This window comes from Dipodomys spectabilis, unplaced genomic scaffold, assembly GCF_019054845.1.
Source record: "Dipodomys spectabilis isolate Male_0828 unplaced genomic scaffold, ASM1905484v1 ptg000009l, whole genome shotgun sequence".
Classification (NCBI taxonomy): Eukaryota; Metazoa; Chordata; class Mammalia; order Rodentia; family Heteromyidae; genus Dipodomys; species Dipodomys spectabilis.
The window spans coordinates 9,144,685-9,170,004 of record NW_024870686.1 but is presented as its reverse complement, the minus strand read 5'-3'; the positions used below and the strand labels follow the sequence as shown (position 1 = coordinate 9,170,004).

Here is a 25,320-nt window from a genome sequence, read left to right as displayed (position 1 = left end):
ATGATTTCCTTTTTAAGGAATTTTTTTCTAATCAGCTATATTTATTATTAATGAGTTTAAAGAAACTCATGTCAATTTGGAAATAATATTGATCCTCCCATCAAGGTTTTCTTTTTAATGTTAATGTTATTTCTTTGCTTTATAGGCGTCTAAATACATTAAACAAGTGTGCAGTGATGAAGCTAGAAATTAGCCCTCATCGGAAGAGAGTGAGTATATATGAATATTTAGTATGGAGGGTAGTGGACAAGTAGACAAACCTGAAACCAAATACGTTTTGTAGCAGATTTTGTTTTCCAGACTTAGTTTCTCATTTCAGACACACTTCTGTTTAATGTTAAAATCCAGTCAGGTTTGTTAAATACTATGTGACTTTATATAATTAATCCAGTAATGAATGCAGCCAGCCAATAGATTATTTTATCTACTGTTTTTGACCTGAAGAAATCATCTATTATTGTTTTTCCTAATAATCTCAATGCCTAGTGTAAAATAAAAGGATGACTTAATGAATCCCAGTGCATTTTACATTGTTATCCCCAGCCATATAGGGAAACAAGAGAGAAAACTGAGCTAGCTATCATTCTTTAGGCACTCTTCTGTTTTCCCAGATAGGACATGAACAACATTTCAGAGCTGTCAAGATAAAAGCAAAGAAGGCTGGCTTGGAAGATATTGAAGCATAATAAGAGATTTGGAGGGAGGAAAAGAACTAGGGGAGGAAGAGGACAGGACAGGACATCCCACACATTGCAGCCAGGATGATACATAGCTGAATGGGGTGATGGTGTTTTCTTCTGCCCTTTTATGAGATCTAGGAGAAGAGATAGGTGAAGTTGTAGGAGTGAGGATCACAAATTAGGATAAACCAATATAATCAGTCAAAGAACATAGTAAAGATGGCTCAGGGTTCAAATTTTAATTATACTAGAGTCCTTAGCCTGCCAAAAGTCACCTTCACTTAGCTAAGCCTCTTAAGCAAATGAACTAGTCAATCCTTCATGCTCTCTATTCATTGTCCTGTGAATCTGAGGTGAGAGGATATTTTCCACGCTAGTGACAAAGTTACCTATCACAGTGCATACATAGTGTCTTTTGATGTTTTGCCTGAAAGGCCAGATTTCTTTAGTTTGTGACCAGATCCCTGGGTCTTGCCTATAAATCAAGCATAATCAGTAATGGTGGTACCTTAGTATTTTAATAAATGCTCCACACAAAGCTTTTGTTCAATTGCCTGGAGCATGTCTGGGGTTGAAACTGCCCAGAACAATCCTGGAGTCCACTTGGCTCCCATAGGGGGAGGGGAAGAAAAAGAACAGGTAAAAGGCGATGCAGGATTGAACTGAAGACATGGGATGGCTCACCTTGATTGGTCTCTGTTTGTTTAATAGGAGAAGCTAGCAGGAGATTTTTGACGGTGGCTAGGTATTGCCACTGTGATTACTGTGTGAAAAACCATCTTTTTATTTTAAATTGCAAAAAAAAAAAAAAAGGAATATAAACACATTCTATCAACAGACACCAGAGCTGGAGGCAGCCGAAAGGGAGTCCCACTGCAGCTGACTCCAGTTCAAAATATTTTGCATGCCTGGAATTTTCACCCATGTCAGAAGTTTCCTCTGAGCCATTAGTGGACAGCCTATAGACACAGAGTTTCTATAAAATAGCTCTTGCTTCGCTGGTAATACTTGATAGGGCTGTCAAACTCTTTAAATAAACCTTTGAAAGTAAAAAAAAAAATGGAGGGAGAAATGGACACCTAGAAGTATCGTCTCCTGGCCCTTAACACATCCCCTACCTCCTGCTGTCTGCTGGTCCCAGCGTTTGAATGGCTCTCTTGTGTTGTTGCAGAGTGAGGATTCAGATGAGGATGAACCCTGTGCAATAAGTGGCAAGTGGATGTTCCAGAGGGATAGCAAGAGGTGGTCCAGGCTTGAAGAATTCGATGTCTTTTCTCCAAAGCAAGACCCAATCCCTGGGTCCCCAGATGACTCCCACCTGAAGAACGCTGCAAGCCACGAGAGCATGCTGACAGACCTTAGCGAGCACCAGGAGGTGTCTTCTCTCCGCAGCCTCAGCAGCACCAGCAGTGTCCCCACCCACGTGCCCCACGGCGGGGACGCTGTGACACCCCGGACTAACTCCGTCATCAGCGTCTGTTCCTCTGGCCACTTTATGGGTAATGATGACTCTTTCTGCAGCCTCCCCTCTCCCAAGGAACTCTCCAGCTTCAGCTTTAGCATGAAAGGCCATGAGAAAAACACTAAGTCCAAGACCAGAAGCCTGCTGAAACGGATGGAGAGCTTGAAGCTCAGGGGCTCCTCCCACCACAGCAAGCATAAGGCGCCCTCCAAGCTGGGGCTGATCATCAGCGGGCCCATTCTGCAAGAGGGTATGGATGAGGAGAAGCTGAAGCAGCTGAACTGCGTGGAGATCTCAGCCCTCAATGGCAACCACATCAACGTCCCCATGGTACGAAAGAGGAGCGTGTCCAACTCCACACACACCAGTAGTAGCAGCAGCCAGTCGGAGACAAGCAGTGCTGTCAGCACGCCCAGCCCTGTCACCAGAACCAGGAGCCTCAGCACCTGTAACAAGCGGGTGGGCATGTACCTCGAAGGCTTTGATCCTTTCAATCAGTCCACATTCAACAACGTGGTGGAGCAGAACTTTAAGAACCGAGAGAGCTACCCAGAAGACACAGTGTTCTACATTCCTGAAGATCACAAACCTGGCACCTTCCCCAAAGCCCTCTCCAATGGCAGTTTCTGTTCCTCAGCAAATGACAGCTCTGTGAACTGGAGGACAGGAAGCTTCCATGGCCCTGGCCATATCAGCCTAAGAAGGGAAAACAGCAACGACAGCCCTAAGGAACTGAAGAGACGCAATTCCTCCAGCTCCGTGAGCAGCCGCCTGAGCATCTACGACAACGTGCCAGGCTCCATCCTGTATTCCAGCTCAGGGGATCTGGCTGACCTGGAGAATGAGGACATCTTCCCCGAGCTAGATGACATCCTGTATCATGTAAAGGGGATGCAACGGATAGTCAACCAGTGGTCAGAAAAGTTTTCTGATGAGGGAGACTCAGACTCAGCCCTGGATTCTGTCTCTCCTTGTCCATCATCTCCAAAGCAGATCCACCTGGATGTGGACAACGACCGAACAACACCTAGTGACCTGGACAGCACAGGCAACTCCCTGAATGAACCTGAAGAGCCAGCTGACATCCCGGAAAGAAGAGACTCTGGGGTCGGGGCTTCCCTGACCAGGTGTAACAGGTACGATCCGTCCTGCTCCCCCAACGCTGGTGGGTGTGAGGTCAGAAAGGAATGGTTTCTCTTATAAGTAGGATGAAGTCTGGCATTCATAGCCAGGTAGATTCCTATCAGACAGGAAATTGTGCCATCAGAAAGAGAGGGCATGGTTTCATGGACATGGACGTCGGGTTGAGGAAGATGAGAAAAGCTCAGATGGAAAGTAATGGGAGCTGCAAGTATGCACACGTGAGTGGTCTTAATGCCATTGACCTGCCTACTTTGGAATGGTTAAAATGGTCTGTTTGCCATTACGCGTAGTGAGCCCTCCTTATCCACATTTTCTGTATTTGAAGACCTAACCACATAGTCTGAGAAAAAGTCTGCACTGTAGATGCATATAGATGTTTGTTTTCTTGTCATTATTCCCTAGAACCTACAGTATAGCAGTTAATTATTCTCAACATTCACGTTGTTTTAGGCATTATAAATAAACCAGAAGGAATGTGAGAAGATGTGCATGGAAATGTGCAAATCCTCTCTAAGGGACTTGAGCATCCTAGGATTTGGGTATCTGTCCTTGATTCAACTCTACCTCCAACCTCCATGCATATGAAGCCACTGTCTTTTTTTCTGGAAAAGGGGGTAGGGTGTGGAGCTTGAGATAGAATCTGCATCCTGTTGGTTCCTAAGATGGCAAAGAACAGCCTGCAGCTGAGTTTTTGCATCTGCTTTCTAAGAAGCCTTTGCTGTGTTCTCTTCCAGGCACAGACTGAGATGGCACAGTTTCCAGAGCTCTCATCGGCCAAGTCTAAACTCTGTATCTCTGCAGATTAACTGCCAATCTGTAGCCCAAATGAACCTATTGCAGAAATACTCACTTCTGAAGCTAACGGCCCTGCTGGAGAAGTACACGCCTTCCAACAAGCATGGTTTCAGCTGGTAAGCATAGAAATTACTCTGAAGATAGTAACAGAAGATAATGTGGGTCCACTCCTTGAGAACATCCCTTCACTGAGCACATGACGACAGTGTCCTTTATTATGTCTTTAGTCTGCAATCTCATGGAGTCTGTATTCTTGAGGCCACATTTAATACTACTGAAGCCTGTGGAGGTTTGGGGGGGACTGCCAGCAGGGTAGGTTGATTGAGTTTCGAGCTCTTTGAATGACAACATTTTCAGTCATGGGGGAGGAAAGGATGCATCATTCATACCACAGTGTGGTCATCTTTGTAGTCATTGGAATCGTCTGCAGTAGGTCAGTATGTATGTGGTGTCAGATCATATTTATAGAAAGAAGGAAGGAAAAAATAAGGACAATGTTATGGGTTTGTTTATGTTTGAAATTCTTAGTATATCACCCAGTCATATTTATACATGGTTTTAGGAATCTTTTTGTTATTGTTGTTGTTATTAAATTGTTGGAGATTGAACTCAGGGCTTTGTGCATACTGAGCATATTCTCTACCACCAAGCTGCATCCTTGGTCCAATGGTTCATTTTTGACATGAACATTTGTGGCCTCGTTCAGAAATCTTCCTATATACTAAAAAGAGTTTATAGTATTATTTTCCCCTAGCAAAGATGCTCAAAGACTGAATATTAAGTTGAAGTAATTCATTAGAAAATATTACAGACCAATATCTTAAGGTGACAATTATTGGATGCATTTGTCCTAATTCCTTTAAAAAATAAATCCAACATGGAGCACTTACAAGTAAGATGTAGACTATTGACTAGATGAGTCGTGAGTGTGAAAGATGTGAGAGACCAAAGACTGTCTCTGGATGGATACTCAGTGTATTTTTCAGTATCACCTGGGTGTCCATCAAAGTGTTCACTTGCCAGTTGTTAAGTATACAGAAGCAACCCTATTCACTAGAGCACTCTAGCAGACAAGTAGCTGGTCGAACAGTCTCCCAGCTCCTCCTAACTTGGATACTTACGGAGTGTATGTACAGCATCAAAGCACCTCTGGAGCAAAGGCGGTTATTATGTGAGTTTAAGTACAGAAGTTGTTTGTTCGGAATGACAGAAATAAGTATTGACTGGTTTAGCTCCAGATGCTTCAAATTCTCGTGGAAGAGCGTAATGTGTTCTTTCCACATTCCGCAAGCTGGGCTTTTACCCTTCCCCCCCCCCCCCACAAAGCAAGTATTATGCACACTTCCAGCCATAATACTGTATGTTTAACTGTATGGAAATACACATTTGGTTGTGCTCTTTGGCTTTACCTTTCCTCGAGCTATAAACAGGAATATGATGTGGCCGTGGGTAACACTCCAAAGTTAAGGCAGTCAGTCAGCTTCTGTGCTAAAGAGTAATATTTTCCCTACTGGCTATTTAAAACTGAATAGTTTAGATTCTCGTTTCTAAGGTGTCTACCCCTTTCCCACCAAAGCCTCAAGAATCTAAAAAGTCCATAATATTTCTTGAGTTCTGGTCAGTTTTTCCAGTGAGTCAAAGCAAATGTAAAAGCCTAGCATTGTGGGATCTACCACACAGTGGGGAGAAATTCTGCCCTCGGTTCCTTTCCTGTTTGCCTTGCCCTTTCTTGTCTCACTCCCAGGGGTCATTTGTAGAGCTCAGATGTCTGTTTGACAGCCTTAAATGCACGACATGGGTTTCCTGCTGTTGGATATACTGCTGGGGGGAGGGGGGTTGCTTTCAGGACTCCAGGGAGCCTGGGGAGGCTCACAAAACCCCCATTGTTCCTTTTTGTATCTTCTCTCAGAAACCTTAAGATGTTATGTTCTCTGGGGTCATCAGCAGGCGAATTTATTTTGACTTCAAATTGAGCACTGTTAAGCTCTGGAGTTGATTCTCATTATATAAGACCAATATTGTACATTTGCTGATTTCTCACACAGCCTTAAGAAGGGTCTTTTGAGCCTGATCTCATCTTTGCCCTTTGAGAACAAAATGGGAACTTGTTTTTCAAAAATTGTATCAGCAGAGACTAAAGTATTACATGTTTTCTGCTTCGGTTAAATCTTGTGCCATCTTATGATGATTGAGATCCATCAACTCCCTTAGTTAAAGGAACCAAGTTCCCAACATTAGCAGGGGAAGGTTGTTTCCCAACTTAGGAAGGTTGTTTCCCAACTTAGAAAATGTGACCTGTCCTTAACACTGGGCTGTTTTTTTCGTGATTGGTGCTCTACCACTTGGGCCATGCCTCCAGTCTGATTTTTTTCTGGTTAATTGGAGATTGACTCTCAAGGGCTTTTCTGCCTGGGCCGGCTTCAAGCCTGGATCCTCAAATGTCAGCCTTCTGAATATCTAGGATGACAGGCATGAGCCACCAGCAATATAGCTCTTACAAGACCTAGCACAGCCCTGTCCTGCAGAATTGTTAGTAGAGACAAAAATGGACACACATGGCTAGTCGGTGCTGAAATGATCATTTAAATTTAAACAGCCAATGGTGTTAGCACAGAACTAGGGCACACAGGATTTGCCTGGAGTCAGAAGAAGTATGGACAGACAATTCAACATTCCACCATGTCCTTTAAAACAGGGCCGTGCCCAAGTTTATGAAGAGGATCAAAGTTCCGGACTACAAGGATCGGAGCGTGTTCGGGGTCCCTCTGACAGTGAGCGTGCAGCGCACGGGACAGCCCTTGCCACAGAGCATTCAGCAGGCCATGCGGTACCTGCGCAATCATTGTCTGGACCAGGTGAGGGCTGCTGCCTGCGCGTCCCATGCTGCGTGCTCGCTACTTGTTCTCATTTTGTAGTGAGGATGTTGGCTTCCATCCTGACACCTAATATTTTCCCTCCAAAAGGTTGGACTCTTCAGGAAGTCGGGTGTCAAATCTCGGATTCAGGCTCTGCGCCAGATGAACGAAAGTGCCGTGGACTGTGTCAATTATGAAGGACAGTCAGCTTACGATGTGGCCGACATGCTGAAGCAGTATTTTCGAGATCTTCCCGAGCCTCTCATGACCAACAAGCTCTCTGAAACCTTTTTACAGATCTACCAATGTAAGTGTTTGGAATCTTATTAAGAGGGCTAGTGGCTGAGAAATGTGGGACCAACCAAGGCTTTTGGCATCCTTCCATGTCATTTGTTGGACAAGAGACCTTCATGGCAACCTTGAAAACATAGGTCATTCGTTAGTCTCCTTGTTTATATACTTGTGAATAATTTGAATAATTCAAAAACAATTTTGCCTTAATATCAGTCTGAGTTATGGGGAAGTTGTACATTTTTACAATCTGACCTATCTCCTCTTAGTTGTTTCTACTGCAGTGTTATTTCACATGCTTAGTTAAAAAACAAAAATAAGTACCAAGATCTCTTTTTCTCTCTCTTCCTCCCACTCCCTTTCTTTCTCTTTCCATCTCCCCCTTTGTCTATAGAAATTTCAGTTGCTCCACATCTAACAGTTGTTATATTTAAAATTTCACAGGTGTCTGTGTGTTTCATCTCACTGTAAAATGAATAAATAATTTTTTTTCTGTTATTCATCGAAGTCCCTGCCAGGAATACTTGAGAAAACAATATCCATGCCCTTCTCACTTTTAAGCAAAGCTTAAAGCAAACAGTTGTTGAAATTAATGATCAAGATCAGGATTATAGCTTTTACAGCCTGGTGTTTTTCTTGGCTCACATTGGTATTACAGCAATGTGATTTAAAAGCAGCTTCTCTCAGTGATGAAGTTGTCTTTAGAACTGGCACATTGGGCTCTGTTTTATGAGAAATGGAGCTGCTCTGGATTATTTCATTTTTTTTGTTTCATCCTTTCATATTTTATGAAAACACAGATCACATTTTCCCCACCAAAGTATTTGTTATGTATTGTAACCATGGAGCTGTTGAATCAGTTTGTCTTATAGTACTGCATTTGAATGACTTGCTTTTTCCAGCAAATGCTTCTTTAAAAGTTTGCCTACTAAAGGAGACCTAAAGGAAACCAAGGTTGGAGTTGGGTTCCACATTTTCTAAGCGAAGATTATTTGATGGATTTCCCTTTTTGTATATTTTCGTATGTATAGACATTTCTCTATTAGCCTCTTGATATACTTTCTGAAACGCAAGAAACTACTAGTTTAATATGTCTGGTTTGAATTGGCTGGATATTTTAACAGCATTTTCCATTTCAAGGATGAACAAATCAGTCAATTATGACAGTCCTTAGAGATTCTGTTTTTATCATTTCATACATATCTCAAACTTTTCATTGAAACTATAAACAAAAGTTAGTTTCAGTCATTGAGGTGGCTAATGGGAAATTTTTTAAATGCTTAGAAGAAACATTTGTTCTGTAAACTAGAAGAACACAGAACTGGATTCTGAGGTGGATTTAGGAGTGTATTAGTGTAGTGTTGCGGGTGTTTAAAAATGTTTAACATGTCCGTGAGACAGGAAATACTTGAGGGTAGTGACGGTGGTGGCAGCCCATAATTTCTCCCTTATTAACCTCTAGTATACTTTCTGCAAGTGCTTGTTCAGTGTTTGATGCTGATGTTTGCTTTGGGACGGGTTCTCGCCATCCACATGGAAATTCACTGAACTGAGGAGGAAATGCTTGTACCCTGCAGATGTGCCCAAGGATCAGCGCCTCCAAGCCATCAAGGCCGCCATTATGCTCCTGCCTGACGAGAACAGGGAAGTTCTCCAGACTCTTCTTTACTTCTTGAGCGATGTCACAGCAGCGGTAAAAGAAAACCAGATGACACCCACCAACCTGGCTGTGTGCTTAGCGCCTTCCCTTTTCCATCTCAACACCCTGAAGAGGGAGAATTCTTCTCCAAGGTAGGGCCATAGGGTGGGAATGCAGGAAGCCTCTTAACGCTGCCATGGCCCACTTTCCTTTCCTTTCCTTTTATTTTTTTAATTTTTCTTTTTGCCAGTCCTTGGGCTTGAACTTAGGGCCTAGGCACTGTCCCTGAGATTCTTTTGCTCAAGGCTAGCGCTCTACCACTTGAGCCACAGAGCTACTTCTGGCTTTATCTGTTTATGTGGTACTGAAAATTCGAACCCAGGGCTTCATACCTGCTAGATAAGCACTCTTACCACTATTCCCACACTCCATTCCCACCCGCTTTTCTTAAGTATGATCTTCTAGACAACCTGGATCAACCAGGTTTTGAGAGCAAGTCCTCTGGGCTTCATACCTTGCCATGGCCAATGTTGACTCTGAGCGAGTCTTAACAGTGTCATCGCACATTCTGCCAGCCAAGAACTATGCAGAGTTATTGATGTAGATAATATTGGTTGCCTCGGCCTCTGTGTGTGTCCGTAAAGCCAAACTCTTAGGCTGTGCCCCAAATTAAAATAGCCAGGTCCAAAAACTGAACAATGGCCATGTGCCAGTGGCTCACACCTATAATCCAAGCTATTCAGGAGGCTGAGATCTGAAGACCAGAGTTCAAAGCCAGCCCAGTCATGAGAGTCCATGTGAAGCCCTCACCTCTGGTGAACCACGGAAGAGCTGGACATAGACCTATGGCTCAAGTGGTAGAGCACGGTCTTTGAGCAAAACAGTTCAGGGACAGCTCCCAGGACCTGAGTTCAAGCCACAGTACCAGCACACACACACAGAAAAGGAAAACCCTGAAAGCTGGTGACAAGCCTCCATGATACTCATATACTCTGGCCACAGCCATTGGTTAGCAGCCTTTCTGCTTAGAACACATATGTACCTCACGGGCGTGGCCACGGAGAAAATCAGGGAATCAGAAACCTAGTGAACACTGCAGTTTGCCAGACACTCTCTGTCAGACACAAGACGCTTCTGTTTCCATTAATCATCTCATTTTATAACATAACTAATCATCTCATTTCCATTAGTCATGTCATTTCCTAACAATCGTAGAAGGTGGACCTCCTTCATTCACATGAGGAAAGTGATGGTTGAAGGTGGTTAGTTAGTTCAGTAACTTACCTGTGCCTGACAGGAAGAAAGAGAGCCAAGGTTGCACTTTTGTGTACAAGGCAACTAACTGGACCTAACCTTTCATCTTAAACCCATCCAGTGGATGGTTTTACTTCATCACTAAAGAATCCTAAAAAGTATTTCTCGCCAGGCACTGGTGGCTCATGCCTGTGAAATCTAGCTACTCAGGAGGCTGAGATCTGAGGAGCATGGTTCAGAGCCAGCCTGGGCAAGAAAATCCGTGAGACTCTTATCTCCAGTTAACCACCAGAAAACCAGAAGTGGTGTTGTGACTCAAAGTAGTAGAGAGCTAGCCTTGAGCAGAAAAAGCACAAGGACAGCACCCAGGCTCTGAATTCAAGCCCCAGGACTACCACCACCAACAAAAGTATTTTCCCACTAGAAACAAGGGATCTAGTTGTGCTAGTTGAAATCACCTTTGTTTCTGAAAGCCAGGTAGTGCTTAAATATCCTGAGCTAACGGTTTGCTGGAGCATTCCAACTTTAATGAGAGACAGAACTAGAGAAGAAAGTAAAAAGATGAAGTAAGTCTAGGACAACCCCTCTAGGAAACAGTAGTTTTATCCCACACCGATGGGTGGGGGCTCTGTTTATTTAACCATTAAGGATAGTAACACCACTTACCCAACTCCCAGGGGCTCCTAGCCTTGTTCTCCACCATGGGCAAGGCCTCTTAAAGGAACCTGTCACTGAAGACAGAAACCTCTTAAAATGGTTTTAGATCCCTCGGCTTTCATTAAAATTGTGTCTCTAATGGTTTTGAAGTATTGTTGATAAAATTCTGAGAAACACTGGTCAACTCTTTAACAAATGGGCTCCAGAGAAATTATTTTTTTCTTCTTTGAATTGGCTTCAGTGATACATTTGATTAAGAATATATGAATGAGCTAGGCGCTGGTGGCTCACACCTATAATCCTAGCTACTCAGGAGGCTGAGGTCTGAGGATCGTAGTTCAAAGCCAGCCCAGGCAAGGAAAGTCTGTGAGACTCTTATTTCCAATTAACCACCAGAAAACCTGAAGTGGTGCTAATGGCCCTAGTGGTAGAGTGCTCACCTTAAGCTAAAGAGCTCAAGGAGAGTGTCCAAGCTTGGATTTCAAGCCCCATGACCGACAACAACAACAAAAAGAATATATAAATGCTTGACTCATTCCCCTCTCTTATGTTTCTTCTACCTAGGGGCAATGCAGACACATTGGTTTAGGATATAGTAAATGTTTGATTCATCCTCATCTTATTTTTATTTCTTCTACTTAGGGTAATGCAAAGAAAACAGAGTTTGGGCAAACCAGATCAGAAAGATTTGAATGAAAACTTAGCTGCCACTCAAGGGCTGGCCCATATGATTGCTGAGTGCAAGAAGCTCTTCCAGGTAAGGAATCAGGAAGCTTGGCAGCTGGGCTAAGTATGATGTGAATGGGGCTCCTCTTTGAGCCCCTCTCCTATGGAGAGTCTAACTATTTGGACAACTTTCCTATCACTTGAAAATAAATTACTGTGCTTACTTAAAAAAAGATAATATGAATGGAGACAAATTGTAGACTTGGTACTTGTTTTTCTTATCTTTTCTATAGTTAGAGGTTTATACATACTTAGAGAAATGATGTGTGTATGTCTTTTAGTTATACACTCAACAGTTAGTGATATCAATGATCCCCTAAGTTAAACTTCTTTAATTGGTTCTAATATACACTCTGTATATTAGAACCGTTCCTGGATCACTGTTCATCCTATTTTAGTTCTTATCTTTCTACTCTTAACTATGCAAAGAATACTGTTTGTGAAAGTAGTCTGTCTTTACCCTCATGATGTGACCAGCCCACCATCTGTTGGGAATAAGGATCGTATTTCCTGCCCTGTCCTTTGCCTGTCCTGCCTTAAGGATCTAGGCCATTGCTTCTGTCCCCCGATTTTGCTGATGGCCTCTGTGGAGTCACTGCCTTTTTGCCTTTCATGGTCTTCCCAGGTTCCTGAGGAAATGAGCCGATGTCGCAATTCCTACACTGAACAAGAGCTGAAGCCCCTTACACTGGAGGCGTTAGGACACCTGAGTAATGAGTCAGCTGACTACAAGCACTTCATTCAGGACTGTGTAGATGGTCTGTTTAAGGAGGTCAAAGAGAAGTTTAAAGGCTGGGTCAGCTACTCTACTTCGGAGCAGGCTGAGCTGTCCTATAAGAAGGTGAGTCCTGGTGGACTTTTGATGGTCAGGATTTGGAGTCATCAGAGAGAAGACTTCCTAGCTATAATCTCTGTGGATTTACCCAGATTTGTCCTTGGGAACTGGGCAGCCAGCTGATTCAAGTTCCTCTGGTCAAAGTGGAGACCAATCACAGGCTGGCTTACACTCATTAGTACTTGAGAAGATTTTAATCAATTTTAAAGGAAATATTTTGTTCCCCTCAGAAACACATTAGAATTCCCTGGCATGTTTACTAAATAGTACTAGGCTTTCAAATCCATCCTAGGACAGGCTTAGATTTTTCCATAATTTGATGAAAATCCCTTTGTGCTCCCCATCTGCTCTGATTCCCCTTATTTTGGGCATCCTATATGACTTAACATGATAGGTCCACAGAATGATTTGTTGAACATCTTTAGCACCTTAAAAAGTGTAGCCAGGCACCAGTGGCTCACACCTGTAATCCTAGCTACTCAGAAGGCTAAGATCTTGGGATCAAAGTTTGAAGCCAGTTTGGGCTAATAAATCCAAGCCTTATCTTCAATTAACCAGCAAAAAGCCAAAATTCAAGGTATGAATTTAGTAGTAAAGTTCTATCGTTAAGCAAAAAAGCCGAGCAAGAGCTCAAGGCCCTGAGTTCAAGCCTCAGTATTATCCTAAAAAATAGACAAGCAGTAGTCCTATGATTATGACAGGATTTGAGGGTGCAAGTAAAATAACTGACTTTATCACAGTTACATCAATCCAGGTCATGGTCTGGACCTGGATATTGTGTGCTGGTATTGTTTGCTCTCTGGCCTGCTCTTGAATTTACTAAGCGATACTGGCCTACCAGTGGCCTAGATGAATTAGCTTCTGAACCTGAGGCCTTCTCTTCTACTCCCAGTTTGCCTTCAGGGTCAAAAGGTGTGCATGGTTCGTGTGAGAACTGAACAAGTGTGTCCTCTTTTTCAGGTGAGTGAGGGACCCCCTTTGAGGCTTTGGAGATCAACCATTGAAGTCCCTGCTACACCAGATGAAATCTTAAAGCGACTACTGAAAGAGCAGCACCTCTGGGATGTTGACTTGTTGGACTCAAAAGTGATTGAAATCCTAGACAGCCAGACTGAAATTTATCAGTATGTCCAAAACAGCATGGCACCCCACCCTGCTCGGGACTATGTTGTATTGAGGTAAGATCTTCCAGGTGCATTACTGTGGAACAGGCAACTGAATGTCAGAAACGAGCCAAGATGGCACTAAATCTCCCAAGATAGTTACATTATTTAACATTAAATACAGGTCTCCACAACAATGATGACTCCTCCTTAAACATATAATATCTGCATTTATGCCAGTGAGGTATTTGACTGAAAATGGTTTGAGCTCTTTTGGAACTGAACTCAGTTACCAAGACACATCAAATGAATATGCTTCTCGGTATAATAGATTTCTGCTCCCTTTTAGGATACATTTTTTTTTTTTTTTTGGTTAGAAATGGACAGTGAATGAATAAGCCAGGAAATAGCATTTGAGTCCCAAGAGAGATGTGGTTAAGTCTGACTCGCATGGAATCGTAAGTTCGCTGGAGACTTACTGAAAGAATTCCAGTGATCTTTAAGGAAATGTCACATCGTGTGTCCCAATCCTTTTCAGATTGGGACACATTCTGAAACTTTCATGAAATGTGAAAAGGATGTTTAGCAACACTTAAAATTGGTTCTTTCCTAAAAGAGGACTGTCTGAGGATTTACCTCAGCAGAAGTAGCTGTTGTTTGTCTTGTAGTCCAGGTGAAGTGGTTCTCATTTCTCCTGTTATCAGGCATGGGTCATGGAGCAACTGAGCCTGGCCACTCACAGTCTCCTCCACGAGTAGGATACCATTTCCAACTTAGTTTTCAGGAAGTCCCATTTGTTTGTTTTGCTCTCTGATTTTGTCTCTAGAACCTGGAGGACTAATTTACCCAAGGGAGCCTGTGCCCTCCTGCTCACCTCTGTGGATCACGACCGGGCACCTGTGGTAGGTGTGAGGGTCAATGTGCTTCTATCCCGATATTTGATTGAACCCTGCGGGCCAGGAAAATCCAAACTCACCTACATGTGCAGAGCTGATTTAAGGTATGTTCTGGTTCTGACTTTCTAACATGAGAGGAGTCTTTAAGAAGGTTCCTATTTTCAGCCTGGTGGAAGGAAGAGATTGAGTGTATTGGTGATTGAGTGAGCAGTAGTACTTACAAAGCAGCAGTTTCCTTTGGGCTAGTCTCTGAGGATCACTCCCTCATCTGGATTGCTTAGAAAATATACGACTAAAGCAATGCCAAACTTAGTGATTCTCGCATGAATTTGATACTCCAAGGAATGGCATAGTTTATGGATCAGAACCAACTACCGGAAGTTTCTCATTTTATATTCAAAGGTGTGTGAATAGTATGGCGTGCACTTGGACTTGATAGTGATTGGTTACGATGACATCCTCTGCCATAAATGTGTATAAATTCATGGCAGAAAACGATTAGAAGGCAGCAATACAGATTTTAGAAAATGAGCTTCTAAAGCCCTCTTTCTAGATATTCTTTCATGGTAAATCAGTTCTCCTGTGAAATCTTTATGTATCTAGTTCTTCATTTGTCCCTGTGACCTGTTTCTGTGACATATGACAATACTAACACTTGCTCTGAGCAGTTTCAGTGAATATCTTGCTTAATATATTGTTCCTTGGGAGACCTCTGGTGCCAAGTGTAATGACATGCAAAGGGCTCACCAGAGGATAAAAAATTGCAGCCTCTTACTTAGCATGCTTTGCTTATTATAAAATATAAGTGAGAATATGTGAAAGGCCCTGGCTTTGATCCCAGCAGTGCAAGAAAAGAAAGAGAAATGAAGCGATGGAGGGAGGGAGGGAGGGGAAGAAGTATATACAGGAGTGTCTTTACCTACCTTCCATCACTTACCAATTTTTCCTTCTTGTGACAGGGGCCACATGCCAGAGTGGTACACAAAATCTTTTGGACATTTGTGTGCAGCTGAAGTGGTAAAGATTCGAGACTCCTTCAGTAATCCAAACACTGACACCAAGGACACCAAATCCAGGTGATTACCAAAGCAAAACAACTGTGCCCACCACCTGGGTGATTGTGTCTAGAACCTTGCCAGTCCTTGGAAGAGGTCATCTGTTGTGTGATCCTGAAACAAATGCAACTTGGGGGTGTTGAGACGTGAACTCTAGTGATTTGATACATTTTTTTAAAGCTGCTTCCTGTTTGTTTAAGGTCTGTATTATAGACCTTGACTGGAATATATGACTGTGCAAAAAAAAAATGTACTTGTGTTCTTATTCACATTGCTTCCGAGAAGCAAACTCTTTAAATAGATTATGGAAGATAATGAAGAGACTTAGTTCTCTAGTGATGCCGCTGTATGTGTACTATGTCATGGATGGGCGGTTTGTGGAGGAATTGATGATTCCACTTTAAGAGTTGGTACTCCCACAGGTGTTTTCACTGAGAGGAGCAAGGACAGGTTTGCACAGAGGAGAGTGAATGTGTGTCTGTTGCTAGTTGAGTGGCATAGATGGAAACGCTGGAATGCAGTGTCTGGCACACTGAGATGGCTTCAAGAAAGACGTTGATGCACCAGGTTTGGTCCAACCTGGATTAGCTGACTACCCCTGGGATCGTAACTAGAAAGGTGACCCAATTCCCTTGTCCATTTTTCTATTCAGGTTTTTTTAGCATGTTTCTTCTCCACCAGCTTCTTGTTTCCCTTATTATAGATTTTTTTCCCCTGACATTCATTTTAATGCAACTGGGATTTAGACCTAATTGCAAAAAGTAATATAGTTTGAACTAGTAAGATTAGCTCAGGAATAAATATCCCAGTTCCCTTATGGGCTCTAAAGAAGTTTTGTTTTGTTTCTTTTTGGTGGTTTTGTTTTGTTTTGTTTATTTGTTGGACTTTCGTTTTGTCTCAGTACTGGAGCTTGAATGCAGGGTCTGAGCATACTTCCTTAGCTTTTTCACTCAAGATTGGTATTCCACCTCTTGAGCCACACCTTCACTTCCAGCTTTTTGTTGGTTCATTGAAGATAAGAGTCTCACAGAATATCCTGCCTGGGTTGGCTTTGAAGTGCAATCCTTCAGATCTCAGCTTCCTGAGTAGCTAGGATTACAGGTGTGAGCTAACAATGTCTGGCAAGGTGATTTTGTTTTAAGTGAGATACAAATACTGATTGATCCTCTTAACATTTAACCCTAAATTAAGCATCAAAATTTTTTAACCTGATACAGTTCCTCACATTGTCAACATAATAGAAACTGTATGTCCCTAAGAAATTCCTGTAAATTTAACTGAAACACAAAATGCCTGTTTTTTGTTTTGTTTTGTTTAGATAGGAGGGAATTATTAAAAAGCATTCCAAAGCAGAACATATTTATAAATTGGGTTTGGCTTTTTCTCCAAATAGGTTTTCTGTGTTTGTTTTTTTTCTTTTCCCCCATATTTCTTTCTCTTTTCCCTTAGAATACCCTTAAAATATATTTTAGTAGCACTGAAAATAGTATCCATAGTGGAGGGAATGGGGTTGTTTTAAAGAAAAAAAAACAGCAGTTGTTTGGGAAGGGTAGTCTTTATACAGGTTTTACTGTAATGGCAAAGATAGACAGTATTAGTAAATTTATTTTGTATGGATCAAAGGTGAATTATGTATGAGAGAAGGATTTTTATTTTGTTACGATTTTAGTTACCATTGTCAGTGTTATTTCAAAAGGTTCTTTGAAGAATTTGGGGGACGGGGATCAGATTAGAGATTTAAAAGTTTTGAGTATTTTGACTATCAATCAGTGTTGCTTGTAAAGCTATTCCTGCCATGTATATTCAAGTCTGACAGCTTCCTGATTTGTAAGATTGTGTGTTGTATATATATACCATTCTATTAAGATACATGTACACATGTCTGTCCACTGTGCTTTCAGACATAGATAAAGCATGAGAAAGATTATTATTTAAAACATACTTGTATTTATACCTCAGATATTCTTTTGGGTTTTGTACCTCAAGGCTCCCTTTCCCCCATTGTAAATACACTTTACAAGAATACAGTCTAAATGAAAATAAATATAAAAGGAAGAGGTTTATAGTTTGCTCTATATCTGTACAGAATATAACCCAGTAAGTGCACTATTAAATGTTTAAGGGAAAAGTCTGGCCTTCTTTCCTTTGTATTGCATCTTTGTCCTATCCTCAGAAGCACAGATTGTAAAGAATAACAAAGTGAGTGCCATCTGAAATCAAATGAGAGGTTTATTTTCTGAAGGAAAACCTGGATTGTGAATCGCTTCCAAGGCCAAACTGCAAGCCAGCTGCTCACAAACAGGAAACCCTGGTGAGGATTCAGGAAGCATGGAGACTGCAGGCCACTGTCCAGTGAGGAAACACTCCTGAGAAAACTACAAGAATAAACAATAGCAAGGAAAGATGCTTCTATGCAAAGTCAAGGTCACTCATTCATTCCATGAAAGGTCTCTCCCACATTTAACTTCCCTATTGAAAAGATGTCTTATATCTGCAAGGAAAAGAATTCGAAGGATGTAAAGGATGTGAACACTTTCAACAGCTCTGCTGATGTCACCTGAAGCCGTGATTACCCAAATTTATCCTTGTGACTTGTTGCCTAGATTGTAAGCTCTCTGAGGGCAGGCGCGTCTCCTGCACAAATTTATAATCCTCTACAGCAGCTTTCCGTGTTTTGTACTTGTACACACCTAATAAATTTATTATTTGTTCAAGTATGTTGACTGAATTCCCTTCTATTATTTCAAAAAGAGAATCTTAAGTTGTCATCTGTCTTAAACCCTTCCCTGGCATATGGCTGCCCACTTTGAGATTACAGAGGTTTGAAACTGAAAGATGACAGACTTTTCTAAATTAAAGTTTTTTTTTTTTCTGATTCTTTTTCCTGTTCCTCACCTTCCACTTCCCCTTTCCCTGAGATCTAGGGATGAAATGATCGGATGATAGCGTTTCCACTGAGCTATATCCCTAGTCCCTTTGGGATTTTTAAAAAATTATTATTAACCTTTTGTTTTCCATGAGATCGGATATAAAAGTTAACAAGAGACTTGTTTCACCAATATTTATTCGTAGAAAGTAGGGGACATGCCAGTCTTATAATGTTTTTAAAGGCACAACAAAGGCTTTGATGTATTTATTTTTATTTGTCTCAGCCCCCACATTGGGTTTAAGATCAAAATGTCTCTGGCAAGAATATCACAGACTTGTCTGAAGTCCTGAATCTCTTAAGTTACTAATAGGTTTACACACATAGACCCTCGGGGGGTGCAGGAGCCTCACAGACACCCATGTGGACTTAAGTTGCTTTTGACACAGTGCATTTGCTTACTCTCTTAGTGAGCTATTCAGCACCAGCTCTGTGCCTTCCAAAGTGCTCAGCCAGCGCTGAAAGGGAGCCTGAGCAAGGCTAGTAATGCCTTGCCTGCCCTTGTATCATTTACCTGCACCAACTTATTCCACTAGAAATAATGGTAGGTAGTGAGCTCTGAGATGGGTTACCATAAGGGGAGCAGAGATCTTCAGTAAACAAAGCTCAATGGAAGATTGTTTTTCACTCAAAAGTACCTCACCTACCCATTGGTGCACGGAATTAAACGTTTTGCAAGGCAAAACTATGAAGACAAGTGGAATTTTGGAGATGTAAAATCTAAGGAAAAATGAAAGGAGCTAATGATCCTTTTGAGTGTAGAGGTGTGTGGATATTATAGTTACACACTTGTGTCCACACGACCCTTCATGCACTTACTTAAGCCTCACATGTACCCTGTGAAGTACAATGTCACCAGTCTATGTGCAAGGTATAGCTACAGAGATGAGTGACACACTGAAGTCCCCTGGCCCAGAAAATCTAGAACTGTCATTCCAGCTCAGATGCATCACCTCAGATCTTTTCCTAAGTGGGAGGCAAAATTCTCAGAGCCAATCAGAATGGCAAAGAACAAGGAAAATGACCTGTAGCAAGTTGTAGTCTATGTCCCAGTATTGAAATGACGAAAAAGGAATTAAGAAGTTTTGTTTCAGATTGTTGGTGAAGTCATATTTGTGCTGTCCAGCAAATCAAATAATTTAAAATAGATAAAGATTCCACTTATTGTGAAACAGAAGAATATGATTTTGCCCCATTGCAAGAATGATTAGACATGTAGTCTGATTATAAACCATTAGTCTTATTCATTACTCACTACTAGTACTACTACTACTATTATATAAGACTGTGATCTTATTCACTACTCTTATGTCCTGAATACTAAGGCACATTAACTTACAGGCTTCTTAGCCTGCAGCCTATTCTGCTTTTGATGTTCTCTGTAATACTCTCCACTTCCCACCACAAAGAATATCATGAAATGCTATTGTTCTTTGTAAAGATACTTGAAAAAGCAAGGGCTATGTCTAAAGATGAAGCAGAATAGCACCCAAACGCTTTACCTCATCTGCCTGTTAGAGCATCCATCAATGATTATAAAACAAAAATCCTAAACAGTGAGATCACAGCACACATGTCATGTTGGTGTTCCATCAGGATGAAATTTGCCCAAGGAATTTAAATTCCATTTGCCCAAGGAATGCAAATTACGAAAGACCTCAAAGAGCCCGGTGGCAGGAGAAGCTCAGGTAGGTCTGTGCAGTTGCAAGACATTTAGGCCCATTCTTGAGGCGATGATCAGTCCTTTGCAAGCAGGGAATTTGCAAAATCATGTTAGCAGCTGTAGCTTAGGATAATTACCCATGTGAATATACACAGTTCCCACAAGAACAGCCAGCTGGCCTGTCTAGACCCAAAGCTGTGTTGATATCTTCCACCTAAACATCTCTGAAAAAGTTGTTCATCTTACTTGATTTTTTGAAAAAGATTGTTTTAGGGCTAGAGCTGTTCTTTCTGAAAGCAGCCTCTTACTTCCTTTTTTCCTATTCAGATAGAAAGGATCTCAAGAAAGGAAAGGATTTACTCTTCTTACCAACCTGAGAAAGGATTTTATCCAGTACAGTGAAGAGTGACTCACTCCTGTAAAAATAATGTGATTCCTAAGAAGATTGGTCCAAAATGTTTTTTAGGTTGGTACTTTACGTGTTTGTTGTTTTTGTTTTTGTTTGACTTTGTTGCTGTCCTAGGAATGGAACTCAGAGCCTCATGGACATAATGCTAGGTAAGTGCTCTAACATTATTAGAGCCCTGGTTATAGGATTTTTTTAAAGTACAAATGCTTTTGACCTAAGTCTGAATGAGCTTGTCAAAAGTTTCAATCAGACCAGATGTTTTCTATAAAATACCGGGCAATGGAATAAATGTTTTACATACAGTTAAAAAATCTCATTTAATATATATTTAAACATATAACTGAGTCATATGACTATTCACACAAAATATACTAACTAAAGTATGGCATACGCATAGAAGGATCCCAGTGGTGTAATTCCTTTGAACAGCTAACTTAAAATGACTACCATGAAAGCTAGAACATAATATGTTGTGGCGTTGGGGATGAGAGCAAGGAGAGACGGAAGAAGGGAGACAGGAGGGTGATCTAAGACAATGACAATATTTAATGCACATATGTAAAAGTGGATGGGTGGGTTTGGGAGAGATGGAGGAGGAGAAAGATGAAAAAATGACATCAAGATACATTGTACTCACAAACTGACATTTTGAATTGAGGCTCCTTTGGACAACCACCTAAAGACACAGATATATCTAGATAGATAGATATAGATGTAATTTAAATCTCAAAGCAGTCCTTTGAAGTTCTTTTAGCCCCGCCCCTTTTTTTTTCAGCTGTGGGGCTTAAACTCAGGTCCTGGGCACTATCCCTTAGCGTTTGTGCTTAGCACTTTGAACCACAGCTCCACTTCCAATTTCCTGGTGGTCAATTGGAGATAAAAGTCCCATGGATTTTTCTGCCTGTGCTGGCTTTGAACCATGATCCTCACATCTCAGCCACTGAGGCATGAGCCACCAGTACCTGCTTTAATCCTGTTTTTGTAGATTTAAAAAAAAAAAAAAAAAAAGATTATTTACTTATTCTGTGGTTGCACTTAGAATTTTCTACCTTGGAGGAAATATTCTGTATCTTTCCTGTCTAACATGATAATGGCCACCACATCCAGCAATTGTGCGTACCAATATGGTCAGTGTAACAAGGCCTAAATGCTTTATTTCATGTGATTTTCACTAATTTATAGAGCCATGTGCCTATAGCTCAAGCCTGTAATCCTAGCTACTCAGGAGGCTGGAATCTGAAGCATAATTCAAGGTCAGTCTGAACAAGAAAAGTCCTTAAGATTCCATCTCCAAAAATAACCAATGAAAAACTGGACTGGAAGCATGGCTCAAGCAAAGCAAAGCAAACAAACTGAGACAGAAGGAGTCGCTGAGTTCAAACCCTGGTACCAGCAAATAAGTAAATCAGCAAATAAATGAACTGAAATAGATTTGCATATGGATGGTGGCTCTTGAACTGATTAGTGCAAAGTTTTCATGGATCTAAGATTTTTTGTCAAGTGATCCAAATCCCTGGCTCTCTCTGTTCTAACTATAATAATCCTTTAAAAAATGATTCTCAAAAATCCAACTGGTCACATTTCAGATCAGAAACATCCACAAGCCACAGGCTAACACATTTCCCCCAGACTAGTACCATTTACCTTGTCCCCAAATGGCACTGGAAGATTTTCCTGCTAGATCTGCACATCTCCAAATCAGAGACAAAGATGAAGTTGATCTGGCAGTGTGTTGCTCTGGAAGTAGCGCCTGTGCTCCCTTATCTGTTGTGGTTTGGATGTTTACTTAATTGCTAAGGGAGGGTGAACAGGACAGTAGATGCTTTTAGAGAACAGCATCTGAGGAAAGCCCCACCACACTGGTGTGCACAAAGGAGGAAGGCATTTGCTAAGGATCGTGGAGCATTACAAAAGCGATGTTGATGTTCTTCAGACTTTCACCCCACCACCTCATCTAGAGTGTTCATCTCAAACATGAGGAACCACAGCTGCTTATGGAGCCCTGAATCCACTGGTGCCTTAATCTTGACTTTCCAGTCTCCAGAACTATGAGGAATCAATATTCAGTTTTATCAACTTAAGAAAAAGAAGATGTCGTTGATCTGAAAGACTGCATAATAATCCAGAATATTCTCCCTGACTTGCTGTGAGCAAAGCAATCCTTGTTGTCGTTGAAGGACAAACCACCATTGTCCTTCATGAAACGGTGCCCATAGGCTCAGTTGTCTGGTAATGGGCTTTCTTTCACGCTGATGAGACTGGCCATTTGACAGAAGCTGAAATGAGTTCTTGATCCAAGTGCTAGAATTTGGATCTTACATGCCTTCTAAAGACCTATGTTAAAGCATTGGTCCTCAGAGTCACATGATAGCAGGTGTTGGAAACGTTAAGGGCTGGGAGGTATGAAGTAATTGGGAGTGAGTCCATGAAGAGATTTGTGAGACTCTGGTTGCTTCCTTTTTATCTTCCACAGTCCAGCCATGAGGGGACCGCTTTGCTCTACCACTCACTCCTGCCAAGATGTGCTAGTACAGGCCCAGAGCAACAAGACCAACAGCTCATGGATGGAAACTTTGAAAATGATTAGCAAAAATGAAACTTCCCTCTTTATGATTGTCTTGCGTATTCTGTCATAGTAATGGAGAACTGATGTGCAAGTTTCTTCTCTTCCCCCACTCCTCCTCCTCCTCCTCTTTCCTTTTTTTTTTTTAACTGCTACTGGAGCTTAAATTCTGGGCCTTGGGCTCTCATTTGGCTTTTTCACTTGAGGCTGGTACTCTACCACTTGAGCTACATCTCCACTTCCACATGCCAGACCAAGTCTGTTGACAAAGATGTCTGTGCTCAAAAATCAACAGTAATAATCACACACAAGTCACAAATACATCTTCCCATTTTCTAGCTTATCCCTGGCAAAGGACTCTTCATTATCCTCTTTAAATCTTTCAAAGATTTATCATATTAAATCATATAACAGTGAGAAGATTTTTTTTCAGGGATTATACATATTTTTAAAAACTGTTAATCAAAGTTGAGAGCCTCTTAAGAGGAAGTGTGAAATAACTTCCATTGGTACAGGATTTAAGTGTTCTCAATGCAAAACAACTTTCTAGACAAGTGGCTCATGCTTGTAATCTAAGCCTCCGCAAGATCGAAGTTCAAGGCCAGCCCAGGGAGAAAAGTTTGCTAGACTCCATCTCCAAAATAATCAGCAAAACATAGCTTTCAATGTAAGGCTGCCCACGGTCTCTAAACCAATAAGATAATGTCTCAAGCACTTGGCACAGTAATTAACAGGCAATAAGGGATTTAACATCTGCCACCCTCCCCCCCAGAAGCCAGTTTTCCTGACTTCCTCGACTAGCAAATAGGATGCATTTTTTTTTCCAGTAACAAAGAAAAACCAAGCTTTTCTTGTTGCAATGTTTCAAAATGTAAATATACAAATAGATCTCTAATAGCATTCCAGGGACACAGGAAATTCAAAGTTCACACACTCTATAAAGATTACTAAAGCAAGAAGAACAAAAAAAGAAAAGAGAAAAAGAAAAAAAAGGCCCTTCCGGGACCGTGGGAGATGATCCAAAAAACTGGAGAATTTCACCCTAGGATCCCACAAGCCCACAGTGCTTAAAATGGCATATGTTTTCCACAACCAAAAATAAAAGGAAAAGATGCTAAATTTCCAAAGACAAACGAGCTGGCTAATAAGGTAGGCTGGATGAGAATAGAATTGTTCATGTGTTGCTTAGTTGTGATTATTGTTATTAAGGATTTTCTGTTTGGTTTTTGGCACTTTAATGTCACAACACTCGTGGACAGGCCCAGTCTCTGCCTATCTCACTGTTGTTTTTCTCCCTAACTGGAAACTTGCAACAGTATCACACACAAACTCTCATTTTGAAGGAAAAGTTTCAAGGGATAGTTCAACCTGATTCTTGGCTGTGTTTCATTGGTTCAGGGGCCATTTAAATATCAGAAATGCATTTTGGGTGATTTTTGAGTAACACCAATTTTATGAACTTAACCTCATTCATTTGATTTTCCTCACTTTTTACTCTTCACTGATTCTAAATCCATTTAATTTAAAGAAAAGATCAAATAAGAGAAAAATCAGGACAAAGAAAAACAATGCCTCCACATAAAACAAAACTATCATTTGGGCAAGAAAAGAAGCAAAGTAGAAAAGAGGCTATGCAATAGAAAACGAACTTATTACCTGATGTATGTAAAGCTACCCCACTGTATATCATCTCTAAAACAGTAAAATAATTTATAAAAAAACTGTAAAAAAAATCTATACCAAAAATAAACGGCACCCATATGAAATATAAATATTAATCAAGCTTGGGTGTCCAGACCTCCACGTACAAGATGATTAGGGCTGTCTGCTTTCTTTTCCTGATACAGCATCTGCAATTGAGCAACATTGGCCCTAGATTTCCACTTAGCAGTCAATTCACTGAATACACATTTGTTGACTATCTACATCTACCGATAAAAAGGCCCCCCAATGAAAGTCAGCCCTCTTGACTCAGGTGCTGGAGAGTCTTTCTGAGGAGACAGAAGAAACACACTTGAATGAAATGTTGTGGAAGACCCACCGACATCCAGGGGAGATGACATTTGAGCTGTATGGTGAGGATGGCAGGTGGACAGGGATTTCAGGTAGGGTTAATGCTAGAGAGAGAGAGAGAGCCTGGAGTGGTGAAAGAACAAGATGTGTAGGCCTGGCTGGAGGGAGGTGTTCTGGAACAAAGTGCAGGAGCCTAGAAAAGCAGTCACCAATGAGACTGAAAAGGTGCTTGCTTATCATCTCAAGGGACTGGAAAAGGACCTGAGGTGAAGGCAAGCTTTGAAGGAGAGGGGTAGTATGGAAGCTGGAAAAAAAGCACCCAAGTGACCACGTAGGGGATGGGGATAATCAATAC

The 25,320-nt window shown here is 41.4% G+C and overlaps 1 protein-coding gene and 1 long non-coding RNA gene across 2 annotated transcripts in view; both read left to right on the top strand.

The window, feature by feature from the left end:
* The window catches only part of Dlc1 (DLC1 Rho GTPase activating protein), a 45,122-nt gene extending 28,829 nt beyond the window's left edge, over positions 1-16,293 (top strand). Inside the window, exons 4-14 of the mRNA XM_042701322.1 lie at positions 146-209; positions 1,852-3,278; positions 4,020-4,196; positions 6,776-6,935; positions 7,044-7,242; positions 8,804-9,017; positions 11,419-11,533; positions 12,128-12,343; positions 13,298-13,515; positions 14,267-14,440; positions 15,296-16,293. Of these exons, the coding sequence (XP_042557256.1) occupies positions 146-209; positions 1,852-3,278; positions 4,020-4,196; positions 6,776-6,935; positions 7,044-7,242; positions 8,804-9,017; positions 11,419-11,533; positions 12,128-12,343; positions 13,298-13,515; positions 14,267-14,440; positions 15,296-15,416 (3,085 nt within the window). The 3' untranslated portion in view covers positions 15,417-16,293. The remainder of the gene's footprint in view (positions 1-145; positions 210-1,851; positions 3,279-4,019; positions 4,197-6,775; positions 6,936-7,043; positions 7,243-8,803; positions 9,018-11,418; positions 11,534-12,127; positions 12,344-13,297; positions 13,516-14,266; positions 14,441-15,295) is intronic.
* A 143-nt stretch (positions 16,294-16,436) lies between these two features.
* Positions 16,437-24,962, top strand: LOC122125991. The gene is made up of 3 exons (XR_006150830.1): positions 16,437-16,637; positions 21,751-21,755; positions 24,952-24,962. It is a non-coding gene; the product is annotated as an uncharacterized LOC122125991 (long non-coding RNA).
* The last annotated feature ends 358 nt before the right edge of the window (positions 24,963-25,320 follow it).